Source organism: Macrobrachium rosenbergii, chromosome 4 (assembly GCF_040412425.1).
Source record: "Macrobrachium rosenbergii isolate ZJJX-2024 chromosome 4, ASM4041242v1, whole genome shotgun sequence".
In the NCBI taxonomy this organism is placed as follows: domain Eukaryota; kingdom Metazoa; phylum Arthropoda; class Malacostraca; order Decapoda; family Palaemonidae; genus Macrobrachium; species Macrobrachium rosenbergii.
The window spans coordinates 51,421,995-51,447,619 of record NC_089744.1 but is presented as its reverse complement, the minus strand read 5'-3'; the positions used below and the strand labels follow the sequence as shown (position 1 = coordinate 51,447,619).

The 25,625-nt window shown below is 44.9% G+C and overlaps 3 protein-coding genes across 3 annotated transcripts in view; all 3 read right to left on the bottom strand.

Moving 5' to 3' along the window:
- Window positions 1–16,979, bottom strand: part of LOC136837681 (uncharacterized) — a 34,323-nt gene extending 17,344 nt beyond the window's left edge. Inside the window, exons 1-3 of the mRNA XM_067102558.1 lie at window positions 16,211–16,979; window positions 15,639–16,073; window positions 15,418–15,492 (exon numbers count right to left, since the gene is read on the bottom strand). Of these exons, the coding sequence (XP_066958659.1) occupies window positions 15,418–15,492; window positions 15,639–16,073; window positions 16,211–16,979 (1,279 nt within the window). The remainder of the gene's footprint in view (window positions 1–15,417; window positions 15,493–15,638; window positions 16,074–16,210) is intronic.
- Window positions 16,980–16,984: 5 nt separating this feature from the next.
- Window positions 16,985–19,411, bottom strand: LOC136837673 (uncharacterized). Its single transcript, XM_067102549.1, has 2 exons — window positions 18,697–19,411; window positions 16,985–18,351 (listed from the first exon to the last, which is right to left on the bottom strand). Exons 1-2 carry the CDS (start codon window positions 19,409–19,411, stop codon window positions 16,985–16,987), a joined length of 2,082 nt encoding a protein of 693 aa, XP_066958650.1.
- A 639-nt stretch (window positions 19,412–20,050) lies between these two features.
- LOC136837662 (uncharacterized) lies at window positions 20,051–21,085 on the bottom strand. The gene has a single exon (XM_067102539.1). It carries the CDS (start codon window positions 21,083–21,085, stop codon window positions 20,051–20,053), a length of 1,035 nt encoding a protein of 344 aa, XP_066958640.1.
- Window positions 21,086–25,625: the final 4,540 nt, after the last annotated feature.

Genomic DNA, 25,625 nt, shown 5'->3' with positions numbered 1-25,625 from the left:
CCCTGGGCCCTTTGATGGTAGTGACTTTCGGCACAGATGACGACCGATGGAACCTCTTGTAACAACCTTTCTTTGGAAAAAACAATAAAGAATCCAAATATAATCACACTGGAACCTTATGCTCCAGTACACAACAAATCAAAAAAAGTAAATATCGTCTTGACCCAACCTTGACTCACTTGACTCCTCTTTGGGAGTGGAAGTTGGTCAGGTTTCTAACCATGGAAACAGAACAGCAAATATCAGCCCTAAAGTTAGAAAACTTCTTATTAAAAGACACTCAACGACAGAAATGTCGTTTAGACAGATAAAAATGAAGACGTGGCTTATAGAAGCCACAACCAAAAAGCAGTCTGAGGACTATCTGTCAATAAAAAGTGTTGACAATATAAATGTAAAAGTAAAGAAGCATGACACTATGAACAGCATTCAGGGTACTATTGTACTTCCTGAAAATAATGACGAACCGGTTGACAAAAATATACTGTTGGACTCTCTTAAAATGAGATATACCAAAATCCAAGACTGTGAGGTATATATAATACCAAGTAAACAAAATAATAAAGCATTAAAATTGCAAAAATAAAATTTGAGGGTCAAGAGTTACCTCAAAAATAAAAATTTTAGGTCAAAATAGAGAATTGAGACCTTATGTTCCCAAACCGCTACAATGTCAAAATTGTAGTAGTATGGACACACAAAGAAAAACTGTCATAATGAACCTGTATGTGCTTATTGTGGATCTAACTCAACATGCCACACAATGGAAATGTAGAGAACCAAAATGTGTAAACTGTGGACAGGATCATCATGCTAGGTCCAAGGAGTGTGTGTACTACATATACAATACAGAGTTGAAAATGTTGCAAGAACGAACAGGGATGTCTATCAGAGAGGCTAAATTGGAATTAAAAGTGAGAGGAATGCAAGATCCATCTAAGAAACATTCATATTCCTCAATAACAAGAGCAAAAAATGAAGCAAAAACGGAAACAGATAGAAATAACAGAGCACAGAAAAGTAAATCTCAAGAAAAAAATTAATAATTTAGAAATAAAAATAAAATTGTAAAAATAAAGAAACAGGTACAAATGAGATGGATAATATTTTGTCCAATTCATTTGAAATATTAATGCAGATAGAAACACAGGAGGATGCTGCTACTAAAGTGACAGAAGAGGGTAGAGATAGACAGGAAATTAAAGATAAAAAAGGCCTTTGGAGAGAACACCACCCAAAACAAGAAACCAACTATTATTAGAGAAACATCAGTTAAACCAAAGATAAAGGAGATGAAAAAGGAACAAAAACAAAAACAAGCTAAGAATATACCTTTATCTCCTAAAATAATAATAGAACCTATGAAGGCAAATGTCGAGAACACTGAAGAAGTGAAAGAGAATCATACCATAGATGATAATGATTATGTCAAGGGAGAAGAGATTACTCCTTCTCCAGTAATTGGAACAAGAGCAAATGAAAAGAAAATACACATGATAATACTTGTGGTGTAATGATTGTTTCATTGAATTATGCAATAACAACAAAAGCATAACAAAAGATGGTTTAACAAACATTATAAGAAATTTTATGAAATATAGAAAAAAGAAACCACAGATTTGAGTAACCATGAAAAGGGTGCATGTGCATTGAGCACTTAGTCTATTATAAGGAAAAACAGATGAATGTCGTGAGTAAATTGTTAGAAAAATTCCAAATTGATAATACAAAAAGAGAGAGTAAAACCCGGACCGCTATAAAAATATTTTTTCAATAGTTATATTATACAATGGAACGTAAATGGTCTACAGACCAGATTACACCTAGGAGAAATACAACGGTTATTAAAAGAATATGAACCAATGATATTATGTTTGCAAACATGTCAACAAAACAATATTAACGATAGGTAAATATACCTTAGCATCTGCATCAAGAGAGGAAGAGGGAAATTTAGGTACTGCTATATATGTACATAACAAAGTATGTTATGACAAAGTACCTGTAAACTTTACTGATCTGCAAACGTCGAGTATTAGAATACGAATAAAAAAATAATTATGTAATTCATAATTTGTACAATCAACCTAATAAAAATTATGACGTTGACAAAATCAAAGAATTACTTAATAATACTAAGGAACCAACGTTAATAGTAGGTGATTTTAATGCCCACAACCCAATGTGGGACTGTAATTGTACAGAATCAAATAGAGCAGGAATTAAAATAGAGGAATTCATAGATTCATATTGACATGTGCTGTATAAATGATGACGAAATCAGCACATATTTTTCTAAAACACATGGAACATATTCCTCAATTGACCTAACTCTATGTACAGCAGACATAGTAGACAGATTGGACTGGAATACAGTAGATGACTTGCATACAAGTGATCATTTCCCCATATTAATTTCTTTATTACAGAATAACCCCACCAAACATGCCCCTCGATATAACATTTATAAAGCAGATTGGGAACAATATGAATTCCACACCAGGAATATCCCACCATTTGAATATTTGAAAGACCATAATGAAACTAATGAATTTCTTGTTGATTTCATTACAAATGCTGCTGATAAAGCAATACCAAAATCCAAATCTCATCCGACAAAACACAAAGTCCCATGGTGGTCTGAAAAACTAACAGAATTAATAAAAATAAAACACCAAATTGGAAGACGACTAAATAATTTGAATAGAAAATTCAGTAAATTAAACAAAACGTTACCAATATTAGAAGGAACCTTACAAAAACTGACTATATTATTATTAGAAATTGATACATTAAAACCTCTGTATAATAAAATATCTGCAAAGTTTAAAAGAGAAGTAATACAGGGAAGAATCATTTCATGGAAAAAATATGTATCAGAGCTCTCTAAAAAATACTCCCATACAAAAATATGGGAAAAATTCAGGAAAATAAATGGTACCCATGTTAAACCACCTAGACATGCCATAATAAAAGATGGGAAAAAAATACTTGATCCTAAAGAAATTAGTAATGTAATAGGTGAAAATTTAGCAAAAGTAAGTAGCAACAAAAATTTAGATGAGCATTTCCGCACAAAAAAAAAATAATATAGAATTAATAACAATAAATTTTGAAACAGTAGAAGATATATATTATAATAGGAAATTTAGTATGGAAGAGCTAGAATTTGCTCTGTTGAACAGCAATAAATCTGCCCCTGGAGGTGACAATATTTGTTTTGAAATGATATGCCATTTAGCACCTTTGGCAAAGAAATACTTGTTAGAGTTTTATAACCACTTATGGCTTAGAAATTTATTTCCTGATGAATGGCGTAAAGCTATAATTATTCCAATCCCCAAACCTGGAAAAGATCCCAGTAATGTAAATAAATTACAGACCAATTTCTTTAACAAGTTGTATGTGCAAATTACTAGAGAAAATGGTAAATGCTCGACTAACATGGCACATACGAGAAAATAAAATTTTAACTCCCACTCAGTTTGGGTCACAGTGTAACAGGTCTACATTAGATTCTCTCTGTAACTTAGAAGACCATATACGCCGAGGTTTTGAACGAAAACAAATTACTGTAGCTGTCTTTTTGACATTGAAAAAGCATATGACACTACATGGAGGTATGCTATATTAAAAACTTTACAAAACAACAACATCTGTGGACATTTACCTAGGTTTATACAAAACTTTTTGACAAATCGCAGTTTTCAGGTGAGAATTGATGATGTTCTGTCCAGAACATTTCCTCTAAAAAATGGTGTTCCACAGGAAGCGTCCTTAGTGGCACACTGTTTACGTTAGCAATTAATGATATCAGTAAAATTTACCTACTGGTATTAAAAGTAACTTGTATATGGATGATTTTGCCATATATTATTCAGCATCTCGAATAAAACATGCAGAACGAATCATTAATAAAAGCATAGTAAAAATAGATGAATGGGCTTTATCTGTAGGCTTTAAATTTTCCATAGATAAAACCAAGCAATCATGTTTTATAAAAACAAAAAATGGAAAAAGGAGAAGAAATAGACTTAAAAATCAGAAACCATAGTATACCAATTGGCCAAACAGCAAAATATTTAGGATTAGTATTTGATGCTCACATGAACTGGAAAGCCCACATAACATACATGAAATCAAAATGTAAAAGAGCATTAAACCTAATTAAAAAACTGTCGAACACTACTTAGGGAGCCGATAGACATACCCTTACTTTGTTGTATAAAGCAACAGTGCTGTCTATCGTTGATTATGGAAGTGAAATATATGGCTCGGCATCAGACGCAACGCTGAAAACGGTAGACCCAATTCATAATGAGGGTCTTAGAATATGTTCAGGAGCTTTTCGATCATCACCAACATCTTCTTTACAAGTTGAATGTGGTGAACTACCTCTGTCTCTCCATAGAGAGCTAGTAACGATGAAGAGTGCTCTGAGAATTCAGACAAATGATTCTCCAACCAAAAAATTATTTGGATTAAGAGATGTGTTTATAAACAATCATCCACCTTCTTTCCCAATTAGGGCTAGAAGATTGTTAGAGTCACTAAATATGTATATACAATTGCCTGTAATGTTAAAATTGCCTCCTCCTTGGACAATGAATAAAACGAGAATTTGTACACACTTGAAATATTTATCAAAAAATAATTCATATACTCCAGAATACCAAAGACAACATGCAGTAGAGCATATAATCCGAAAAGGTCCACATTACGCAATATACACTGACGGATCTAAATCACAATCGGAGTGGGATATGCTGCAGTATCCCAAAACAAAACGTATCAGTTCTCCTTCCCCCAGACAAAGCCTCTGTATTTACAGCTGAGTTATGTGCAATAGTATCAGCCATAAAAATAATTAGAGAAGTCTCATATAATAATTTTGTAATTTATAGCGACTCCAGAAGTGCTATAGAAGCTATTCAAAGCTATAATCCCAAAAATAATATTGTACAACATATAAAGTTCTCAATCCATAAATTGTATAATAAGGGAAAAATATTGAAATATGTTGGATCCCTGCCCATGTAGGGATTAAAGAAATGAAGAGGCTGATAAAGCAGCTAAAGAAGCGGTCTACATGACAAGAACAAATGTAGACATCCCTATCAGTGACTATACAAAATATATAAAAACAGTCATTGTAAAAAATGGCAAAATATATGGAACGAAGAACCTGAAAATAATAAATTAAAACAGATAAAATCCAGTGTTGGAAAATGGAATTCGTCATATCAAAGAGAGACAAGCACAAGTAATTCTGACACGTCTTCTGAATAGGCCATACTCGTTTGACACATGGACACTTAATGAACAGTCCATGTGGCCCTCTTCCCAAATGCCCAGATTGCAATGTGCTGATAACAGTTAAGCATATACTGTGAATGTCCAAAATATAACGTTGCAGCGACTATCAAATTTTGAAATAGACCGATAGAAGAAATTTTGTCAGAATCTTCAACGTTCTCAATAGCACCCATTTTAATGTTCATGAGAAGCTGCAAATTAATTGGAAAATATAAGAAAAAACAATCAATCAGTATAATGAATTTTAAAACAAGTAAATTTTATGATTTTACTTAATTTATTTTAAATTTTAATATACCTTTTTTAGTGAGTATGTATGGAAGCATGAGTTTAAATGTATTTATTGTGTGTGTGTGTTCCAGTATGAAAGCGTATGCCTTTTACAGCTTTTAATTTCATTTTCATTTTCGTTTATCATCATTGACAAGTGACCTATTAGGTCCCAGTGCTGAGGCTTCTAGCCTAGACTTGTCATTCCATCCTAATCCTTCATGCCAGCCCTATGAGAGCTGATGGTCAGCTCAGTGGTCTGGTTAAACTATTTTAATAATAATAATAATAAAGCAGAAGCAGGCTTGGGTGACAGTAATCACGAAGTCAGCTATGCTAACAGGTAAGGAACCAAGGCGTCAATCGCAACATATATTTGTTTCCTAAATCCTATTCTGTCTCTTCCCACCTCCAATGGTGGGATTCAGCTATATATATATCTGACAGGTAAGTCTCATGAACAAAATGATATTTTAATGATAGAATAAAGTTTGTTCATACTTACCTGGCAGATATATATAATCATAGTGCCCACCCACCTCCCCTCAGGAGACAGTGGCACTAGAAAATCTGAATAGAAAATGGGAATGGTTCCTGATACCCGCCTCCCAGCGGCGGGAATGGGTACTAACCACCTGGCCCCACTGCGTGTTCCGTGAGTTTTTGAAATTCTGTCGGACTTTGGAGAATACAGCTATATATACGAGTATATCTGCCAGGTAAGTATGAACAAACTTTATTTTATCATTAAAATATCATTTTTCTAACTATACAAACCTTAGGTCCTTTACATTTTATGCCCACCTCATGCCACCCCTCAATCTGATACCTGGGCCGAAAGGCAAATTGGAATGTCTACATCCAGGCAGGCGGTACTCCCGCCTCCCGGACAATAGTTAACTGCCTAGCCACCTTGTTTGAAGTTCAACGGCCGTTTCCAGCCTACACCTGAAAGTAATCCTAATGTAAAGGACCTCGGGTTTGTATAGTTAGGAAAAATGCAATTTACTTAAAAATTGTGATATTTATAGGGGCGTGTAGGTTATTTGGGGCCTCTGGCCCCTCATCGTGAGACATAATCTCCTCAAATAATCAACTTTCTCACGGGAGAGAGGGAAACGTGTGCTTCCTTGATATCTTTATTTTCTCTCACAAAAAAATTCAAACAGCTTGGGGAGAACGTAACAGGTTCCACAGTTCTTTTTTATAATTCCCAGTTCACTCAAAAATTCACAATAACGGTACAAACAAGATACAAAACACAATTGGTACATCAATTTACAACTTCAATATAAAAATAGCAAGAAACTCTGAAAAGAAAGGGCATAAATACGACACAGCACAGGGTGTGGGTAACTTCTTAAGGCGTCGCCCTAATAAAAGGGGAAAATAATTGTTTTACAACACAAACACATATATACCTGATTAAACACACTCCACAATTGTCATATAAGTAAAGTTTAGCAATACTCAGAAAATCTACTTAAATTTCCACATATTGATACAATGTAAACAAATAGGGAGCGTTCTTTTAGACACTAAATGTACATTTCTGAGTCCAGTCCCGTGTCAGCCGGTGAAATTCCATTACAGCACGAATTTCTAGGTATAATATGCTAGATATACCAGAGAAAAAGAGCTTTCAGGAAAGCTGGGGTTACTACCCCCAGTCGAGCGTCTTCTAGGAAGACGTCGGTATAAGGAAGGGTGAGTGAAATACCACTACCACGGAAACATACTCGAAAGATCTCTCCCTATCAAAACCCCCGGAACAGAGTGGTGAGCCGTTACAGCCCCTACACTCAACACCCGCCAGGACGGCGACACCAGCGCCACCTACATTCCATTTTCTAGCACGTGATATTATCTTTTGATTTTGTGTGCTCGTGCCTTTTTGTGGAATTTTCCCATTTTTCATCATGTCATCGAGCAGCTTTACTATCTCCAAGTTAAGTACTATGTTATAGGGGTTTTTTCGTTTGTTATTTGGCTGTTTTGGTCTCATATATATATATTGAGATCTTATTATGACGCCACGGCGTCCCCCGCCAGCCATGTCGACCACGAGGCGACCCCATCAGTTTCCTGCTGTTGGAGTTGTCTCATTGTCGTTATAGTTAATATATATATATTTTGCCCTGGTTCTCCTCCTGGCGGGTTTCCTGCAGTGTGGCACCCCCTTTTTGATAATTTATATAATTTGGCCTACCTATCGGCCCTTTGAGGTGATGCCCGTCCAGGTTCCCCCAGGTTGGGTTCCTTTTATTTTAGTCTGTATTAGGCTATTATTATTTTATTCTTGGCGATAGTGCTCTCGGTTCGTTATTTTTCATCTTTACCTCCTCGTGGTGGCGGCAGCCTTAGATCTAACCGTTGCCTCGGGGTAGGCTACGCACCCTATTGAGCACATTTTTATTTCATATTTTGGTGTGATGGTTTTTGAGTGGAGTAGGTTATTGCTTCCATCCCCTTGCCCTCGGTGTGGAAGTCCATCAGGTTGAGGGAGTTTTGTTGCTGTTTCCTCCGGGGTCGTTTTTTGGTGGGCAGAGTGAGCCCCTTAGTTCTCTTCCTTCCCTTAGGGGAATAGAGTTCTTTGGATGTGTCTCCTCTAGGCTATTCGCCTTCTTGCCCCCTCTTCTCGTTCCCGGTTGGTTCTCGGCACAAAATTTCTCTCCTTGTTGGTTCCTCCTCCCCTCCGTACTCCTGCCCTTTTCTAGCCTATGCTAGGTTAGGTCCCTATTAGGCTGTGCCTAGGCAGGAGTCGGGCATCGAGGCTTGGTCGCTCCCTTTTCCTAGTAGTAGGCCACCCTCCTATCACAGTTCCCAGTTCATTCTTGGAGTGGTGTAGTGCAGTTGAGCGGGTTATAGTTTTCCCCGTCTCCTGTTTCGTAGCCTACCATTCTCCCCTACTCCACCCACCCCCCTTCCAGCTTTGCTCTACTCGTGCGGGTGACGCTAGATGGCGTTTTCTCCGAGTTCAGGGACTTCTCTATTTGGTAGAGGGATTCGCTCCCTCCCATACAGTCCCTCGCATCGCTGTGTTGGGTTAGTGATTCGTTCACTCGTAGCTCGAACGTGTTCGAACACTTTATCCCGCATTCCTCCCGCCCCGTCGGGCTACTCGGCTGGGTTATTATTTTTGCTCCGGTTTATGTTAAAGATACGAGCATCTGGCCCACCTTGTTTCTCTGGCGGGGTAGTAGTGAAGAAGAATTTATTTATTTATATAAGGGGAGCGGATCCCTCCGGTCTCCGGAGTATTTCCGTTTACCATCATTAGTTTATGTTATTACATGATATATGTATTTAAATATAAATATTTTTTTTGTTATCTTCGGAGTACTCTCCTTAGTTTTATACATGAGTCCGGTTCTACGCCCGGGGGTTCCGCCGTTAAATTTACAGGCAATCCCTGCGGCGGGTTCCTGTTGTCTCACTCCTTCCATTCCCCGGAGTATTCCGGGGTCTGGAAGTCTTGCCTGCCACTCGGTGTATTTTAGAGCTTATTGGCCTAGTTTATTAAAAGGTATTTCTTCTCCACCGGAGTATTCCGGCTGCAGTTGAAATTCCCGGCCTTGCCAGCCTTAGATCACTTAGAGTGGTAGGTTCATGTTCGTTTTCCACTTACAGACTGTTCGCTGTGAGGAGCCGGGGTGTACTGCGTCACTGCAACAACCTTACGGTCACGTAATGTGCCGGACCCACGCTGGTTGCGCGGTCCGACTTGGACGACCTGGTAGTCTGGCACCCCGATGGTTGTGAGGTTTGTTTCGCTTTGTAACCATCCAGGATGAGTCGGTAAGTGACAATCTTCCTCCGTTTTATGCTCCTCATTTTGAATTTTGTTTATGTGGTTTCCGGACTGTTTTTTCACCCTTAGCTAATTGTTGGCTTTCTTTCAGGCAGACGAGTCCTCTAAGAAATCGGCCTTGGAATCTCTCCGGGCCTGGGTGGCTGGGTTTGGAAGGAATGTTCCGTCGGGGAAGCCCTACGTCCTCGACGCGAAGTTGAGGACCTGCTCTACCCCGCGCACGAGTGGCGGCGCAGTGCCAGAAGATCTTGCCACCCCATCATCCAGCAGATCCGGGATGCGACCCAGCCACCCCAAGTGGATATTCTTTATTCAGAAGTTTCAGAGGACGTGCCGCCGCTTGAACTTAGACCTCGAACCCATGGCTATTGAACAGGACCAGGGGTAAGTAGCGAGGTAGGTGAGGTAGTTGGGGCGGGCCCCTTTCGATTCCCCCAGCTTCTTCATTGTCTTCCTTTTCAGGTTTTGGGAAGTCTTCCTCCTTGGGTGATAGGGCTCCATCAGCTATCCCCAAGTTGAAGTTGAAGACTTCGTGGAAGGCGAAGGGCTATAAGTCCTCGTCCTCCAAGAAAGCATCGCCTTTCCCCCCGTCGAAGGCTAAGGTCTCAGCACCTGTAGCCTCCGGGAGCAAGTCTAGTTCCTCCGGCAAAGGCGCGAGTAAGAGGGCAACAAGATCAAGCCCTCCTCGCCAACCTGCCTTTGACGCGGAGACCTTTGCGAAAGAAATGTTCCAAAGGTTCTCCGAGGACTTCAATGACAAGTTTAACCAAATGTCCGAAAAGTTTGCCACATACGACAATAAGATCTCTGAGAAGTTTGCCGCTTATGACAACATGCTGGCGGGAATAACCAACCCACCCCCAGCCGAACCCCAGTATGTCATTCCCGATACGGCGGAACTCCCGCCTTTCGATCCTGGCAACCCTTGGCGTTTCGCCCTCCGGGCCATCCAACACGATGGCAAACTGACCATTGAAGGTCTTGGCACGAGACGGTTGGAGGAGTTGGAGTTCTTCCCCGCCGATCTTTTGCCCCCGTATCCAGGTTTCGTAAGGTTGACAGAGGAAGCTTGGATACGTTCAGATAAGGTTCCCAGGGAGACTGTCATCATCCCCAGGGACCAAGCTCAGTCGTCTCTCCTGCGCACTCTGACGGAGTGGCAGGCAGACAACACAAAGTTGACTCCTTTCAAGGGCAGCTTTACTATGTTTGCCCTGGGAGACAACTTACCAACTCCCTGTTTAAACAAAGTCGCCCTGGCTACGGCCCGAGCGTGCTTTGACGGTAATCCGTTACCGCAGCTAAGGGAAACAGACCCCACTTCCCTCGTGGTTCCCGGAAGTGATGAGTTCTGGATGGATGCTCCGTCCACCTTCACGGTCGGGAAGTTGGACCCCTCTGTGCTTCCTCACAGTTTAGCGAGGAACTCCCCAAGCTGCTGGAATCTTTGCTAAAGGCGGAGTTTGATGCCCGGACTAAGCTAGCCCGGTCCCTGAACTCCGTCTGCCTCACAGAAGCCACTGCCGTTTCCTGCGCAGACGAGCCCTTTTTTCCAGGTCTTAGCTAAGTCCCTGTTAGCTGGCTTTCAGTCTGACCTATTTGAATTCATCATGGCCAGACTGGAATGTAGGAAGTTCATCTTCGCAAACGCTACTATCCGTCACGAGCCTAACAAGCTCGTAAAGAGCTCGATCTGGGGACCTAACCTCTTCCCAGAAGAAGAGGTTACGAACGTTATGTCGGAGGCTACAAGGGCCAACCAGAGTCTGCGCTCTCGCTGGGGCATCCCCACCTACAAACGCAAGACCCCTGAATCTGGCATAAAAGGCCCCACCAGCAGACGGTAGTTCAAGCCGTCCCAGTCTCGGCAGCGGCACAGCCCTCCACTTCAAAAGCTCTCCCCCAACAATATGTGCTGGTCCAACCAGCTCATTCCCTTGCTGCGCCCTCGTATGTTACTTCACCAGCTTACAACCCCACCTACGAGGACTGGGGTTACTTTCACGGCCTTAACAGAATCGCAAGGGGGAAGAAGGCAGGGCCCCTCACAGAGGCAAGGCGAACACCACCCCAAGGGGAAAACCTGGACGTGGTAGAGGAATAAACCCGCTCCCTCCCACTGAGAAAACACAGGTAGGTGGTCGCCTCTATTGGTTCAGGGACCAATGGACCTTCAGCCCTTGGGCACACAGTATAGTGTCCAAAGGTCTGGGTTGGAGTTGGATCAAGGAACCTCCTCCTCCGAACAGGTTTTACCAGCCACCCTCATCAATCCTACGGGATTATGTGGCAGAATTGCTCAACAAACGAGCAATAAAGAAAGTAAGGCACCTAAAATTTCAAGGCAGGTTATTCACAGTTCCCAAAAAAGACTCAGATCAACAAAGAGTGATCCTGGATCTGTCGCGTCTAAATCTCTACATAAAATGCGACAAATTTCGCATGCTTACAATAGCTCAGGTACGGACTCTACTTCAGCGTGGAGCCGTCACCACCTCCATCGATCTTTCAGACGCTTACTATCACGTCCCGGTTGCGCGGAACTTCTCTCAGTTCCTCGGTTTCAGACTCGGGAATCAAGCCTACTCGTTCAAGGTCATGCCCTTCGGCCTAAACATTGCGCCCAGGGTATTCACCAAGCTGGCGGACACGGTAGTTCAACAACTCCGGTCCCGAGGATATCCCTAGCAGCGTGCCTGGACGATTGGATAATTTGGGCACCAACAGTTCTGGAGTGTCAGCAGGCTACGACCATAGTCATCAACTTCCTAGAATCGTTAGGTTTTCAACTGAACAGACAAAAGTCCCGCCTGACTCCGGAGTCCCGGTTTCAGTGGCTGGGCCTACAGTGGGATTTGTCTGCTCACACGTTATCCCTCCCACCTCCCAAGAGAAAGGAGATAGCATCTCTCACCAGAAAATTTCTCAAAAATCAATCGGCATCCCGCCGATCACAAGAAAGGGTCCTGATCCCTTCAATTTGCCTCAGTGACAGACCTGCTCTTAAAAGCGAAACTCAAAGACATAAACAGAGTGTGGCGGAGTCGAGCCAATGTCAAGCTCAGAGACAAGGTCTCCTCCATCCCTCGAATCTTGAAAACAAGACTGCGGCCTTGGACCTCAGTCAAGGGCCTCTCAAGTCAGTTCCGCTTCAGTTTCCCCCCGGCACTAGTTGTCCACACAGACGCTTCCCTAAGCGGCTGGGGGATATTCCCAAAACAAAAGTACAGGAACGTGGTCCACAATGTTTCAGCAGTTCCATATAAACACCCTGGAAGCTATGGCGGTCTTTCTAACTTTAAAGAAAATCCGCCCCCCAACCGGATTCATATCAGGTTGGTATTGGACAGCGCAGTGGTAGTTCATTGCATCAACAGGGCGGCTCCAAATCAGGTCGAGTAAACCAAGTAATGGTTGCTATCTTCTCCCTGGCGAACAAGCACGGCTGGCACCTGTCAGCCACCCACCTTTGGGGGTGCGGAACGTGGTGGCGGATTCCCTGTCCAGAACGACTCCGTTGGAGACGGAGTGGTCCCTGGACACGGAATCTTTCAAATGGATTTGCCGCCAGGTTCCTGGTCTCCAAGTGGATCTGTTCGCGACAGAAAGCAACTTCAAGCTCCCCTGTTATGTGGCCCCCAACCTGGACCCTCAGGCATACGCCACGGACGCAATGACAATAGATTGGAACAAATGGGAGAAAATTTACCTATTCCCTCCAATAAATTTACTGTTGAAAGTATTACACAAACTCAGGACATTCAAAGGTCAACTAGCCCTAGTAGCCCCCTACTGGCCGAAGAGCAATTGGTTCCCTCTTCTTCAGGAACTGGGACTGCAGAGTCTTCGGATTCCCAAGCCCATACTGACCCAGACAGTACAAACCAAGACTGTGTCAGCTTCCTCAAGAATTCAGAATGCCCTAGCTTTATGGACTTTATAAAATTTGCAGCCCAAAAAGGGGCAAACATTGACCCTGTCAACACTCTATTTCTTGAGTCAGATAAAAGAGATTCTACTCTTAGACAATATGATTCAGCAGTCAAAAAATTAGCCTCCTTCCTAAAAGCATCTGAAGCCAAGGTTATGACGACTAATTTAGGAGTCTCTTTCTTTAGATCACTGTTTGAAAAAGGCCTTGCTCCGGCCACTATTACCACAACCAAGTCAGCCCTGAAGAAAGTATTCCTGTACGGCTTTAAAATCGACCTTACAGATTCCTATTTTCATCCATCCCCAGAGCATGCGCTCGTCTGAGACCAGTATCACGCCCACATTCCGTTACGTGGTTTCTCAATGACGTCCTTAAGTTAGCATCAGAGATAGATAACTTTCAATGCTCTTATCAGGATCTGTTAAGGAAGACCTTATTTCTGATTATGATTAGCTTGGCCTCAGGTGCTAGAATCTCAGAGCTGTCAGCTCACTAGGGGTGATCATTTTGTGAACTTCCTCCCTTCCGGGAGAGGTCCTCCTTTCCCCTGATCCTAGATTCTTAGCCAAAACGAAGACCCACAAGACAGGTGGTCTCCTTGGAAGGTGGTGCCCCTTCCACAAGACCAGTCTTTATGTCCAGTTCATACACTTAAATCTTACCTTTTAAGAACTCCACAGAGTAAGTCTGGGTCCTCTTTTTATCAGGGAGAAAGGTGGTACTCTATCACTGAATGGTATAAGACAACAAATTCTGTATTTTATTAAACAAGCTAACCCAGATTCAGTTCCTAAGGTTCATGATATTCGAGCAGTTGCTACTTCCATTAATTACTTTCATAATATGGATTTCTCAGAGTTGACTAAATATACGGGTTGGAAATCACCTCTAGTGTTTAAACGCCACTATTTAAAATCGCTCGAAGCCCTGAAATTTTCTACCATAGCTGTGGGAAGTGTCATCTCCCCACCTTAACCAATCATATCCTTATCCTCCTTTCCCCCCCGCCCGCCTGCCTCATTTACTTCTCTGCTTGTCCTCCTGGTTGATTATGCCTCACTGCCTTGCTCCTCATATTGATATAATTTGTCTCTGTTGACTGGAAACTGTAATCTGACATGTTACCATTGTGTTTTCTTGTGGGGTACTGGGCGGTTTTTATTTTGCACCATGTACCCCAGATATGTGTGTATACACTGTGTGTTTTGCTTACTAATTGGTTGATCTCTTACGTGTTTAGCTTAAGTTTGCGTGTGTAGTTTTAAGATTGTATGTGCCATTTGAAATTGTGTACACCATTGTACCTATCCAATTTCGTGTAATTTTGTACTTTAGTGATGTTGAGTGGTTTTGGGAACCCTTCCCGTCGTGCCGGACCTCCCTTATCTTTCTAGTCTTAAGTCTTTGATGTGCCTTAGGTTTAGTGTTTTTCTCACATGCAAGAGATTCCCTCATTAAAACTGCTTTTAAAATGATTTATGTTTTTTTTCAGATTACCCAGTTTCCTCGTAGTTTGCAGCCTTGGCATGATTCTCTGTCACTATTTCACCGGCTGACACGGGACTGGACTCAGAAAAGGGATTTTGACAAAGGAAAAATCTATTTCTGAGGAAGGTCCCGTGTCACCCGGTGACCCTCCCTGACTCACCTATGGCTCCCCCCCCCCCCCTTTCTTGCACATGCCAAGTCTGGGGTTAGTGCTAGCATGGAATGAGGTAGGTGGCGCTGGTGTCGCCGTCCTGGCGGGTGTTGAGTGTAGGGGCTGTAACGGCTCACCGCTCTGTTCCGGGGGTTTTGATAGGGAGAGATCTTTCGAGTATGTTTCCGTGGTAGTGGTATTTCACTCACCCTTCCTTATACCGACGTCTTCCTAGAAGACGCTCGACTGGGGGTAGTAACCCCAGCTTTCCTGAAAGCTCTTTTTCTCTGGTATATCTAGCATATTATACCTAGAAATTCGTGCTGTAATGGAATTTCACCGGGTGACACGGGACCTTCCTCAGAAATAGATTTTTCCTTTGTCAAAATCCCTTTTTAACAAACGTAAACACAAGATCGAGAGCATTCTTTTGGACAAAAAACATACATTTAACATCCTCCCCACCATAGGAGTGTGTCAACACTCCTATCATCATAAGAACCTCCACTACAATCTCATAACCTGAAAATTACAAGTCAAGTTTAACAGGTACTTTAATAGATCTCCCCCTTCGGGTTTTACCTACAGTAGACTCAGTGATTGATTCAACTGGGTCCATGGGATCCCCTACAACTGGATTTTCCTTTATTATTTCATCAGGGAATTACAAACACTTTCCTCACTGATATCTGAAATCTCTAAATGGTATAGGTTTTGAACAGGTCTAGTTACAAATCCACGTTTAGTTTTAACCTTGGCACTTCTCACCATTCCATCCTTTCCAGGGTACAACTCAGTAATAACTCCAAGTGGCCACAGCAGCCTAGGCACTCTTTCTTCCTTTACTATTACAACAGAACCCCTTGTTAAATTACAATTAGCTTTGAACCCCTTTACCATGCAAGGCAGGTTTCTAAGGTACTCGGATTGCCAGATGTTCCAGAATTTCTCCAACTGACTCAGACGCACAGCCTCTCTCACACACAAATCCTTTGAGGTCACACCTGAGGCAGAGTCATCTGCCAGTTCCACCTGAAAACCTGCTGAACGACCAATAAGAAAATGAGATGGAGTAAGGGGATTAGCAACATCAGGTTCTTCACCTACAAATGTCAAGGGTCTAGAATTGATACATGCCTCCACCTCATGAAGAGTGGTTTCTAATTCACTCCTAGACAATGTCTTAGTGCCCAACGTCTTTCTCAACGCAACCTTCACTGATCTAATGAGGCGTTCCCACCAGCCTCCCCACCAAGGCGCATTAGGTACAATAAACTTCCATTGGGGGGCCATGGGGCCATGGGGCCATAATGTTGCTTCAACAGGTTGGAGGCACCCAAAAAGGTTTTAGCATTGTCAGAGTAGAACACAGAAGGTACACCACGTCTAGCCGTAAACCGACGAATTGCCAAATTGCAATCAGTAACCGAGAGAGACTCAGTTAGCTCTAGGTGGACAGCTCTGACAACAGCACAAGTAAAAAGAAGAATATACAACTTCTTGGAGGGGAAATCAACACAAAATAAGGGACCAGCAAAGTCTAGACCTGTAACAGTGAAAGGAGGGGCAGATTTAACTCTTAACTTAGGAAGGGGAGCCACCGGCTGGGAACAGGCCTTGGCTTCACATCTACGACAAGCGACACATTCTCTGCAAACCCTCTTAGCAATCTGACGAAGACAAATGATCCAATAATTGTTTTGCAGAGTGGAAACAAGCACAGCAACACCAGCATGTTTAAGCAATCCATGCTGGAAACGAACCAACAACAAAGCAATGTAAGTACCAGGGACAATGATAGGGTGCTTACTCTCAAAACTCAATTCGGCATTCTCTAAGCACCCCTTTATTCTCGGCAATCCTTCCTCATCTAGATAAGGATCAAGTTTGACCAAAGGATTGACTCCACCATCTTGTTGGCAACATTGTCCTGGAAAGGACAACCCGCGAACCTGATATCGAGAGGTGTTTATGGGACCCTTCTGATGTTTGGTTAGGGTTGACCTCATCTCTCCTACTTAAGACAAAGCCAGACATTTATTTCTTTTTGCAATGGCCTCCTTTCTTTGAGTGTTAAGATTTGTTGGTAATTGTAAAGCTTCATCCCTTTGACCCTTGACTTATGGAGAATTGATGAAAGCAAGGTCAAACTGCTCTCCAAAGAGTCAAAAGAAATACATGACCACCAGCCCCTTAGGGAGGGATGAAAAGCTTTACAATTACCAACAAATCTTAACACCCAACCTACTATATTGAGTGCCTTCGGAAAGGAGCTCCATCGGGAAAACTCAAACAAGGGCTGATCAGACTCAACAGCAACACAAACAGTGTCTGTTTCACATTGCTCTTCTCGTGGGAATCCCTCTCTCGCATCTTCCTTAAGTAGGAGAGATGAGGTGCGGAGCCAAGAAGGACCCACTAACCAAACATCAGACTGTGTGAGTTGCTCCGCATAAACACCTCTCGATATCAGGTCTGCGGGGTTGTCCTTTCCAGGACAATGTTGCCAACAAGATGGTGGAGTCAATCCTTGAATTTCCACAACTCTGTTGGCTACAAAGGTTTTCCATCTATTCGGTTCTCCTTTAATCCACGCCAGGGCAACAGTGGAATCAGTCCAACATCGAACTGAAACCTCCCGGACCAGCCGCAACGCAGACTTCACAAATACAACCAGTCTAGCACACAATAAGGCACCAAGTAATTCTAGCCTAGGGAGGGAAACTTTCTTTATATGGGCTACCTTACCTCTAGCAGCAATCAATGTTACCTTGAAATTACCCTCTTCGGGCACTCTCACATACACACAAGCACCGTACCCCCTTTCCAACGCATCACCAAAGGCATGAAGTTCAATAGCAGGGAGATCTCTCCAGGACAATTCTGAAAATAAGTAACGATTAATTCTCAATGATTCAAGTACAGAAAGTCCTACTACCCACAACTTAACTCTGCCTTGCATAGCCTCAGGTAATGGTTCATCCCAATCTAGACCTAATCTCCAGATTTCTTGAAATAGCATTTTTGCATGCATAACAAAGGGACATATGAACCCCAAGGGGTCAAAACATCGAGCAATTAGGCTTAACACATTTCTTTTAGTACAAACAATATCCCCAAAGGGATCTGCATTCTCTACCTTAAATGTAAAACAGTCCGAGGAGGAATCCCATTGTAAGCCTAACACCTTTACACCTTCTACAATAGAATCCTCTGTCATGGGCAAGGTTTTATAATTAGAAGTACACTTTGATAGGGACATACCAGCCTTCTTCAACATACCACAGGCTTCATCAAATCTTGCACAGGCCTCAGCAGGGCTATCAGCCCCAGAAAGCCAGTCATCAACATACAGATTCTCAAGCAATTCAGAAACCACCTCTGAGGGAGGGTATTTCTTTAAATGAAATTTCAAAGTGGCATTCAACAAAAAGGGACTACTCTTATTTCCAAAGGGTACTCTTACAAAACGGAAATGTTTTACAATATCCTTTTTCTTCAACAAAACCTGTGAACATCACAGTCCTCCCTCCTCACCTTAATTTGAAGGAAAGCCTTTGTAATATCAGCAGTTAAGGCCACCTTCCATCTTCTAAACCTCAGTAGAACTTCTACTAAATCTGGGTTTAAGGAAGGACCACTTTCTAAACAGTTATTTAGGGACACACCATTACTGCCACGAGCTGACCCATCAAACACAGGCCTGATTTTGGTGGAGATACTCACCTCCCACCACAGGTCTATGAGGCAAATAGAACACTGGGTACCCACCCTCCAACTGATGGGGTGGGATCTCTTCTATAATACCTTCCTTTTCATACTCTTCAAACACTGTATAATATTGTTCCTGCAGACCAGGGTCCCTATCTAACTTACGACTCAGATTATCCAATCTTCTCAAGGCATGGTGTTTGTTATCAAGTAACTTTAACTTTACAGACTCTGATTTCCAGGGAAGGGCCACCTCATAACGGCCTTCCTTGTAACTTACCAATTTCTCAAATTGCACCAGAATAGGGTCAGGCTTAATAGCGTCAGAACGTGGTTCCTGGGCTTGAATACCTACAGATTCTAAATCCCAAAAGTTACTCAAGCTATCTTCCTGAAAATTAGAAAATGTTAACAGTTGCACACCTACATCACAGTTATCTTTGGACCTAATTGAGGATCCAGACAAAACCCAACCAAAAACAGTCTCCTGGGCTACAAGCCCTTCATGACACACAATTTTGTTAGGGAGCATCAGCTTCCAATACAAATCTAATCCAATCAACATATCCACCTGTATCTTTCGGTTGGATCCATACTCATCAGCTAGGTTAAGATGCGCAAAAGGCTCTAAGCACTTAGGATCCACCTTGGTCCTACATAAAGGGTGACAAATTACATTAATCTCAGCTACCTTAAAGCTATATTTGTGGTTATTAGCCCCTAAACTCATCACTTCATAAATGCTACACAAATCTGCCTTGGAGGCCTTACCTCCCCCAAAGGCAGAAAATGATAAATACTCAGAGGTCAGCCACTTGGGCCTGACCCTTTTGACCAAGTCCTTGGAAATGTAGGATCGATCCGATCCTGTATCAAACAGAGATTATACCCTGATAGCCTACAACCTTTATCTTTGCTGTTTGTAATACACAACACTGCTTAATAGCCCTAGCCCTTGACTCACAAGGAGCCACTCCCCCATGTGTAACAGATTCACTCTCCCCCCGCACCTTTTCTCCTTCAGGGGTTGTCTCACTAGCTGTTGCAGGGGGTATCGCTTCAGACTTATGGCAAATAAGTGCGTGGTGATGGCCACCCTTGCACTTTGAACACCTGGCCCAGCAACCCCTTGCATAATGACCAGGAGATAAACACTTAAGACAGTCGCTTTCCACGAATGGCTTTTTCTCTTTCATGAAGAGAGAGCTTCACTATACCAAAACACTTATCACTAGGATGCAGCTTTCCACAGAATGCACACTGCTGCTTAGAGGCACTATCTTCTGACGAAGTTTGAAGGGCTGAGGCTGAACCCTGGATGAGCTTTTTCTGCCTTTTTCCACGCCGGGATCCTCAGTCTTTCGGTGGTTCAGCCCTGAAGGGCCTCAGCCCTTTCTCGCCCCTCAACTTCTCGTTGTAGGAATTCCAGCAGCCCTTTAAGGTCTCCTTCCTCTTGCTGACTTCGAGACCACTCCAGTCTAATCTCGTGGGGGAGTAGGGACAAGATCATGGGCGCCAATACCAGCCCATATTGGTCCCCTCCTACCCCAAGAGCCTCCAAACTGCGAACATGGGCTATCACGTCGTCTTGCAACTTCCGCAACGCCAAGAGTTGATTGTCGTACTTCGATCTCCTTGACAACGCAAGCTGCATTAGGTCCTGAATGTGGGCGGAAATTATCTTGTTTGGTTTGGCATACCTCTCTTTTAACAGTTCACATGCCGATTTATAATTAGCTGCCGTCTGAGCCAGACCCTGTATAACTCTTCTCGCCTCGCCCTCCAACACAGAGCGCAGGTACATAAATTTGTTAACAGGAGGCATAGGCTTGTCATCAACAATAGCCTTAAACTGATCCCAGAAAGGCATCCACTCAGTTATTTTCCCGCCAAATTTTAATAACTCAAGCCTAGGCAATTTCACACTATGTGCTTCACTACTAGGCTCACTTGCAGAAATTATACTGCCTTCAGTAGCCCTACTATTCAAGTTCACAAGTCTACCATTGCCTAACCTTTCTAAAACTTCTGCAGCAGCAATGCGTGTTTGGTCTACCTCACTAAGGAAATCGTCGGCTTCATAGACTAACCTTTTGACTTCTTCCGGATTTTCGATCAAGTCTTGCACCGCATCATCTAGTTCAACCCACTTAGACTTACGGTGGTCGAATTCGTCCATTAAGCTAGTTAACTCATGCCAGCTTGGTTGGCCTTGTAGAACTCCACTTAATTTTCTCGCAGCACAACGCAGCCATGTTTCAGCTCCGACTTTCTTCAGCTTAAGACTTTTCAGTTTCATCAAAATGTCAGGAAATCCGGGAAAATCTTTGTCACTTCCTTCTGATCCCGGGTTCTGGGCACCATGTAGGTTATTTGGGGCCTCTGGCCCCTCATCGTGAGACATAATCTCCTCAAATAATCAACTTTCTCACGGGAGAGAGGGAAACTCACGGGAGAGAGGGAAACGCGTGCTTCCTTGATATCTTTATTTTCTCTCACAAAAAATTCAAAATTCAAACAGCTTGGGGAGAACGTAACAGGTTCCACAGTTCTTTTTTATAATTCCCAGTTCACTCAGAAATTCACAATAACGGTACAAACAAGATACAAAACACAATTGGTACATCAATTTACAACTTCAATATTAAAATAGCAAGAAACTCTGAAAAGAAAGGGCATAAATACGACACAGCACAGGGTGTGGGTAACTTCTTAAGGTGTCACCCTAATAAAAGGGGAAAATAATTGTTTTACAACACAAACACATATATACCTGATTAAACACACTCCACAATTGTCATATAAGTAAAGTTTAGCAATACTCAGAAAATCTACTTAAATTTCCACATATTGATACAATGTAAACAAATAGGGAGCGTTCTTTTAGACGCTAAACGTACATTTTAACTAACGTAAACACAAGATTGAGAGCATTCTTTTGGACAAAAAACATACATTTAACAGGGCGTAACCGAGTGGTAATGCTTCTCTTCCAGTACCCCTTTATTAAGATACTGAAGGCATTCCCCTGTACGTTCGGATATATTAGTTGTTCCGACACAATATACAAACCCTCGGTCCTTTACATTAGGGATTACTTTCAGGCGTAGGCTGGAAACGGCCGTTGAACTTCAAACAAGGTGGTTAGGCAGTTAACTACTGTCCGGGAGGCGGGAGTACCGCCTGCCAGGATGTAAACATTCCAATTTGCTTTCGGCCGTCGTAGCGTTCGGACGTTGATCTTCGCCGCTCTCTGCCTGACAGCATTTTTCTTCTCTATGGTGGGAAATTCTTGTTTTTTCTTTTCAATTATGGAAAAACCAACCAAGCCCTCCTATCCCCAGCGTGTGTGTCCCGGGGTAGGGGAGAAGAAGTGCAATTCCTTTAGATCTAGAGTCAACGTGGACCCACACGCCCTCTGTACATCTTGCAGGGGACGTGTGTGTTCACGCGACGATACTTGTAGTGAGTGTTGTTTGTGGTCCTCCAAGCAATGGGGCAAGTTCGAAGGGAGGCAACGTTACCATCGTAAGCCTACCAAGGAGTCGTCCAAGGGAAATACGCCCCCGACAACTCCGTTGGTGGCGAATGTGTCGGGCTCGTTTCTCCCTCCCGGCGAACTTCCCCTTCTCGCTCCCTCTCCCTCGGGTGAGGACTCCCCCTCCCCTTCCTCTTACGTTTCTTCGTTTGTGGAAGGGCGCGGGGGAGAGTTGGACCGCGACATCCTCTCGGTAGTCTCTTCCCGTTCCGGAGGGGAGTTTTTTCCTCCGGAGCGAGTGGAGGCTTCTCTTTCTAACCCGACTCTTGCTTTAGGTCCTGGACTGGATAGCCAGACAATGAATCCCAGCACTTCCTGGCTACACCTGGGCCTACCTGGCTCGGCTCTGGAGGGATTGGCTCCCTGCCCCCTCCAGTCACGACCCACACGGCAACGACAGCCACCACGACAACCGTCACCTTCTCGAGGTTTGTCCAGATGCCGATTTCAGTGGCTTCGCACCTGGACACCCAAGTGTCGGCGTCATCCGCAGGCCAGCACGCTGTTCCACTGCCGCCTGGCTTCCTGGCTCCATTCATGCGTGCTGGCCCCTCCTACATGGTGACGTCATCATATCCATATGTGACTGTCGCTGCCCCTGTTGCTGACTATGGCCTGTCCTCGGATACAGTTCCTCGTCTGACTTTCCAGCCCGGCCCTTCGTCTGCTTCCATCCCCATCCCAGCGACCTTGGCGCGGCCTGACTTGAATCTTCACGCGGGAGGGGCGGCGCCTGCATCCCTGGCCCTGCCCACTTTTGTTCCTGGCCGACGCGCGGCTCTCTCCTCCCAGGCAAATGCTGGCCCGAGCCCCGCTGTCGCTGACCGGGATGTGCCTTCTGCTGCAGCCCCTCCTGCTGTTCCTGAGTCGGCGGCCTCGCTTTCCTGGCTTGGGGATTTGACTGCTTTCCTGAAGCAGATGGTGAAGAAGAAGAAGAGGAGGAGGTCTAGGAAGGTGTCGTCGTCGTCGTCGTCTTCATCTTCATCTTCATCATCATCGTCTTCGTCTGCTGCTTCTTCTGCTTCTCCTTCCGAGGCTTCGCAGCCGAAGAAGAAGAAGTCTGCCTCTCCCCCCCCCTAAGAAACCTCGTACCGAGACTTCTAAGGGTCTGCCTCCTTCCACAGGGAAGGCAGTGGGATCTCTCGTGGGCTCTTCCCGATCCTCGGATCAGGGAACCGCTGTCCCGGCCTCCGGGCCAGGGGCACCGGGAGCCAAGGGTGTGCAGACCAAGGTCGGCACTCCCCCCGCTGCGCCTAAGAAACCTCCTGCATCTAAGGCCAACGAGTCCGCGTCAGACACTCGTTCGCCAGTTGCTCCGAGTACCCGGGTCTCCAAGGAGACTCGGGTACCCCAGTCTGATACGGTGGACACTTCTCGCCGTACGGACCAGGGCGTGGGACGAGAGAAAGAGCCGGGGCACGCAGGTGCTCCGCCTCTTCCTGCTGGCACTCCTTCCAGTGCCAAGTCAGGTTCCCGGGACAGTGCTTCAGCCCACTGGGCCGAACGCAAGGAGAGGTAGGGAAGAAGTCCCCTACTCAGTCTTCCCAAGAGGCTCCGGCCTCGAAGAAGTCTGGGGCACGTCCAGAGGACAGCGCAAGCTCGCGCCAGCCAGCCGCGCGTTTGACTCCTCCCAGTCCCCAGCCACGTCCGCGCGGCCAGCCTGGCTCAGGGGAGGCGAGTGCGCGGCTCAGCTCTTGCGAGCCACTCCGCTCTCCTCGGGAGATCGTTTCACCTGGGCTGAAGCGGTCTCCTCGACCCGGGGGCTCGTCATCACCGCGGGTTGGTGACTGCTCTCGGCCCGCTGCCTCTGCTGGTTCTGCAAGTAAAGGCAGTGGGAGTGCCCGATCTTCCTCGCCTGTCCCCTCCGCCCCTTCGGTTTCTTCCAGGGGGCGCGAGTCGGAGAGGAGGAACTCTGGGGATTGTTCTCCTCAGAGTTCTACTGGCTCGGTCCTTGGCTCGACCAGGTCCTACGCCCGCGTAGTTCAGGAAGGTCCTCAGGGGTCTGCCGAGGTTCTCCCTCCTGCAGGGAGAGTAGTTCGGGAGGACCGCACTCTGGAAGGACTCGAGGGTCCTCTGCCCCAGGATGCGGACACCCCCAAAATACAGAGGACTTTTTGCAGAGGTTATCGCTGATTCGTCAGCACAGTGACCTCAGGGAAGGGACCACGGCCTCTCATCGGTGGATCGTCCGTTGCCTCTCGAATCCTTTGGGGACCCAAGAAGGAACCCAAGGCTTCAGTGGGGCTGCCGTGGTCCACGCTTGCCGAGGGGGTACTCGATCAGGTGAACGGTCTTGTGTCTGGGCAGGACAGCTCGCTTCGATCGAGCCGCTCGGACAAGCTTCTTACCCCCCCTCTGCCTTGTCAGAAGCGTTTCTACACACCAGCGGAAGGGGTATTGCTGACCAAACAGGTTGACCCGGACCTGACTCGTTTGGATCCGGGTCTGTCGTTGCAGCAATTGACTGCAGAGAACATTACTCTCTCAGCAAGAAGCTGCAACCCTGGAAGCCACCGCCATGGCGGCCTTCCAAGCAGTCTCCTGGCTCGATCTGTGGTCATTCACAGTATCGAAGGTAGCTGCTTCCTCAGGCGCTATCGTACCTGGGGAGGACTCCACCTTTGGGAGACTGTGCCAGTCTGGAGGTAGGGCCATTTCCTACCTCGCCCACCAGACTGCAAACCTGTGGGCAAACCTTGTGCTAAAGTGGAGAGACGCTGTTCTCTCTCGCTTTGCCAGGTCCATAGGTCCCGAGTCAGCTATCGCCCTTCGGAATGGACCGTTGCTGGGTTCCTCCTCTCTCTTCCCTAGAGAGTTGGTGGACACCGCGGTGGACAAACGCCATGCCGATGACAGCGACTGGCTTGTTCACCAGGCAGTGGCCAAGACCTCCGGGTCTTCTCATCCCACTGCAGCCAGGTCTTCGGGCCAGGCTGGCACTTCCTTGGCCCCTAAGAAGTCCCAGTTTTTGAAGGGGTCCTGAGGAAACACCCAGCCTTCTTGTTCCTCGAGAAGGGGGGGTCACTCCCGCCCTTTTCAGCCCTCTTTCCAAGCCGGTAAAGGGGGCAAGGGTAAGAAGAAGAAGGGGAAACGCTAGGGGCGGCGTTCCCAAAAAGCTGCCGAAGGGGGGGGGGGTTGCCTGTGGAGCCATTGGGCAACGTGGCAGTGACACGGAGCCGAGACCTGGATAGTGGATGTCCTTCGGGAGGGATATCTACTACCCTTTGAGTCTCGGCCTCCCCTCACCTACACTCCAGTCCATCTCCAAACTTATCGACCAGGTTCGTCGAAGGACATCGCACTACAGCAAGAAGTGCAAGCCATGCTGAGCAAGAGTGCTGTAGAAGTCGTGTCGAACCAGTCTCCAGGCTTTTACAGCCGCATCTTTCTCATAGAGAAGGCCTCA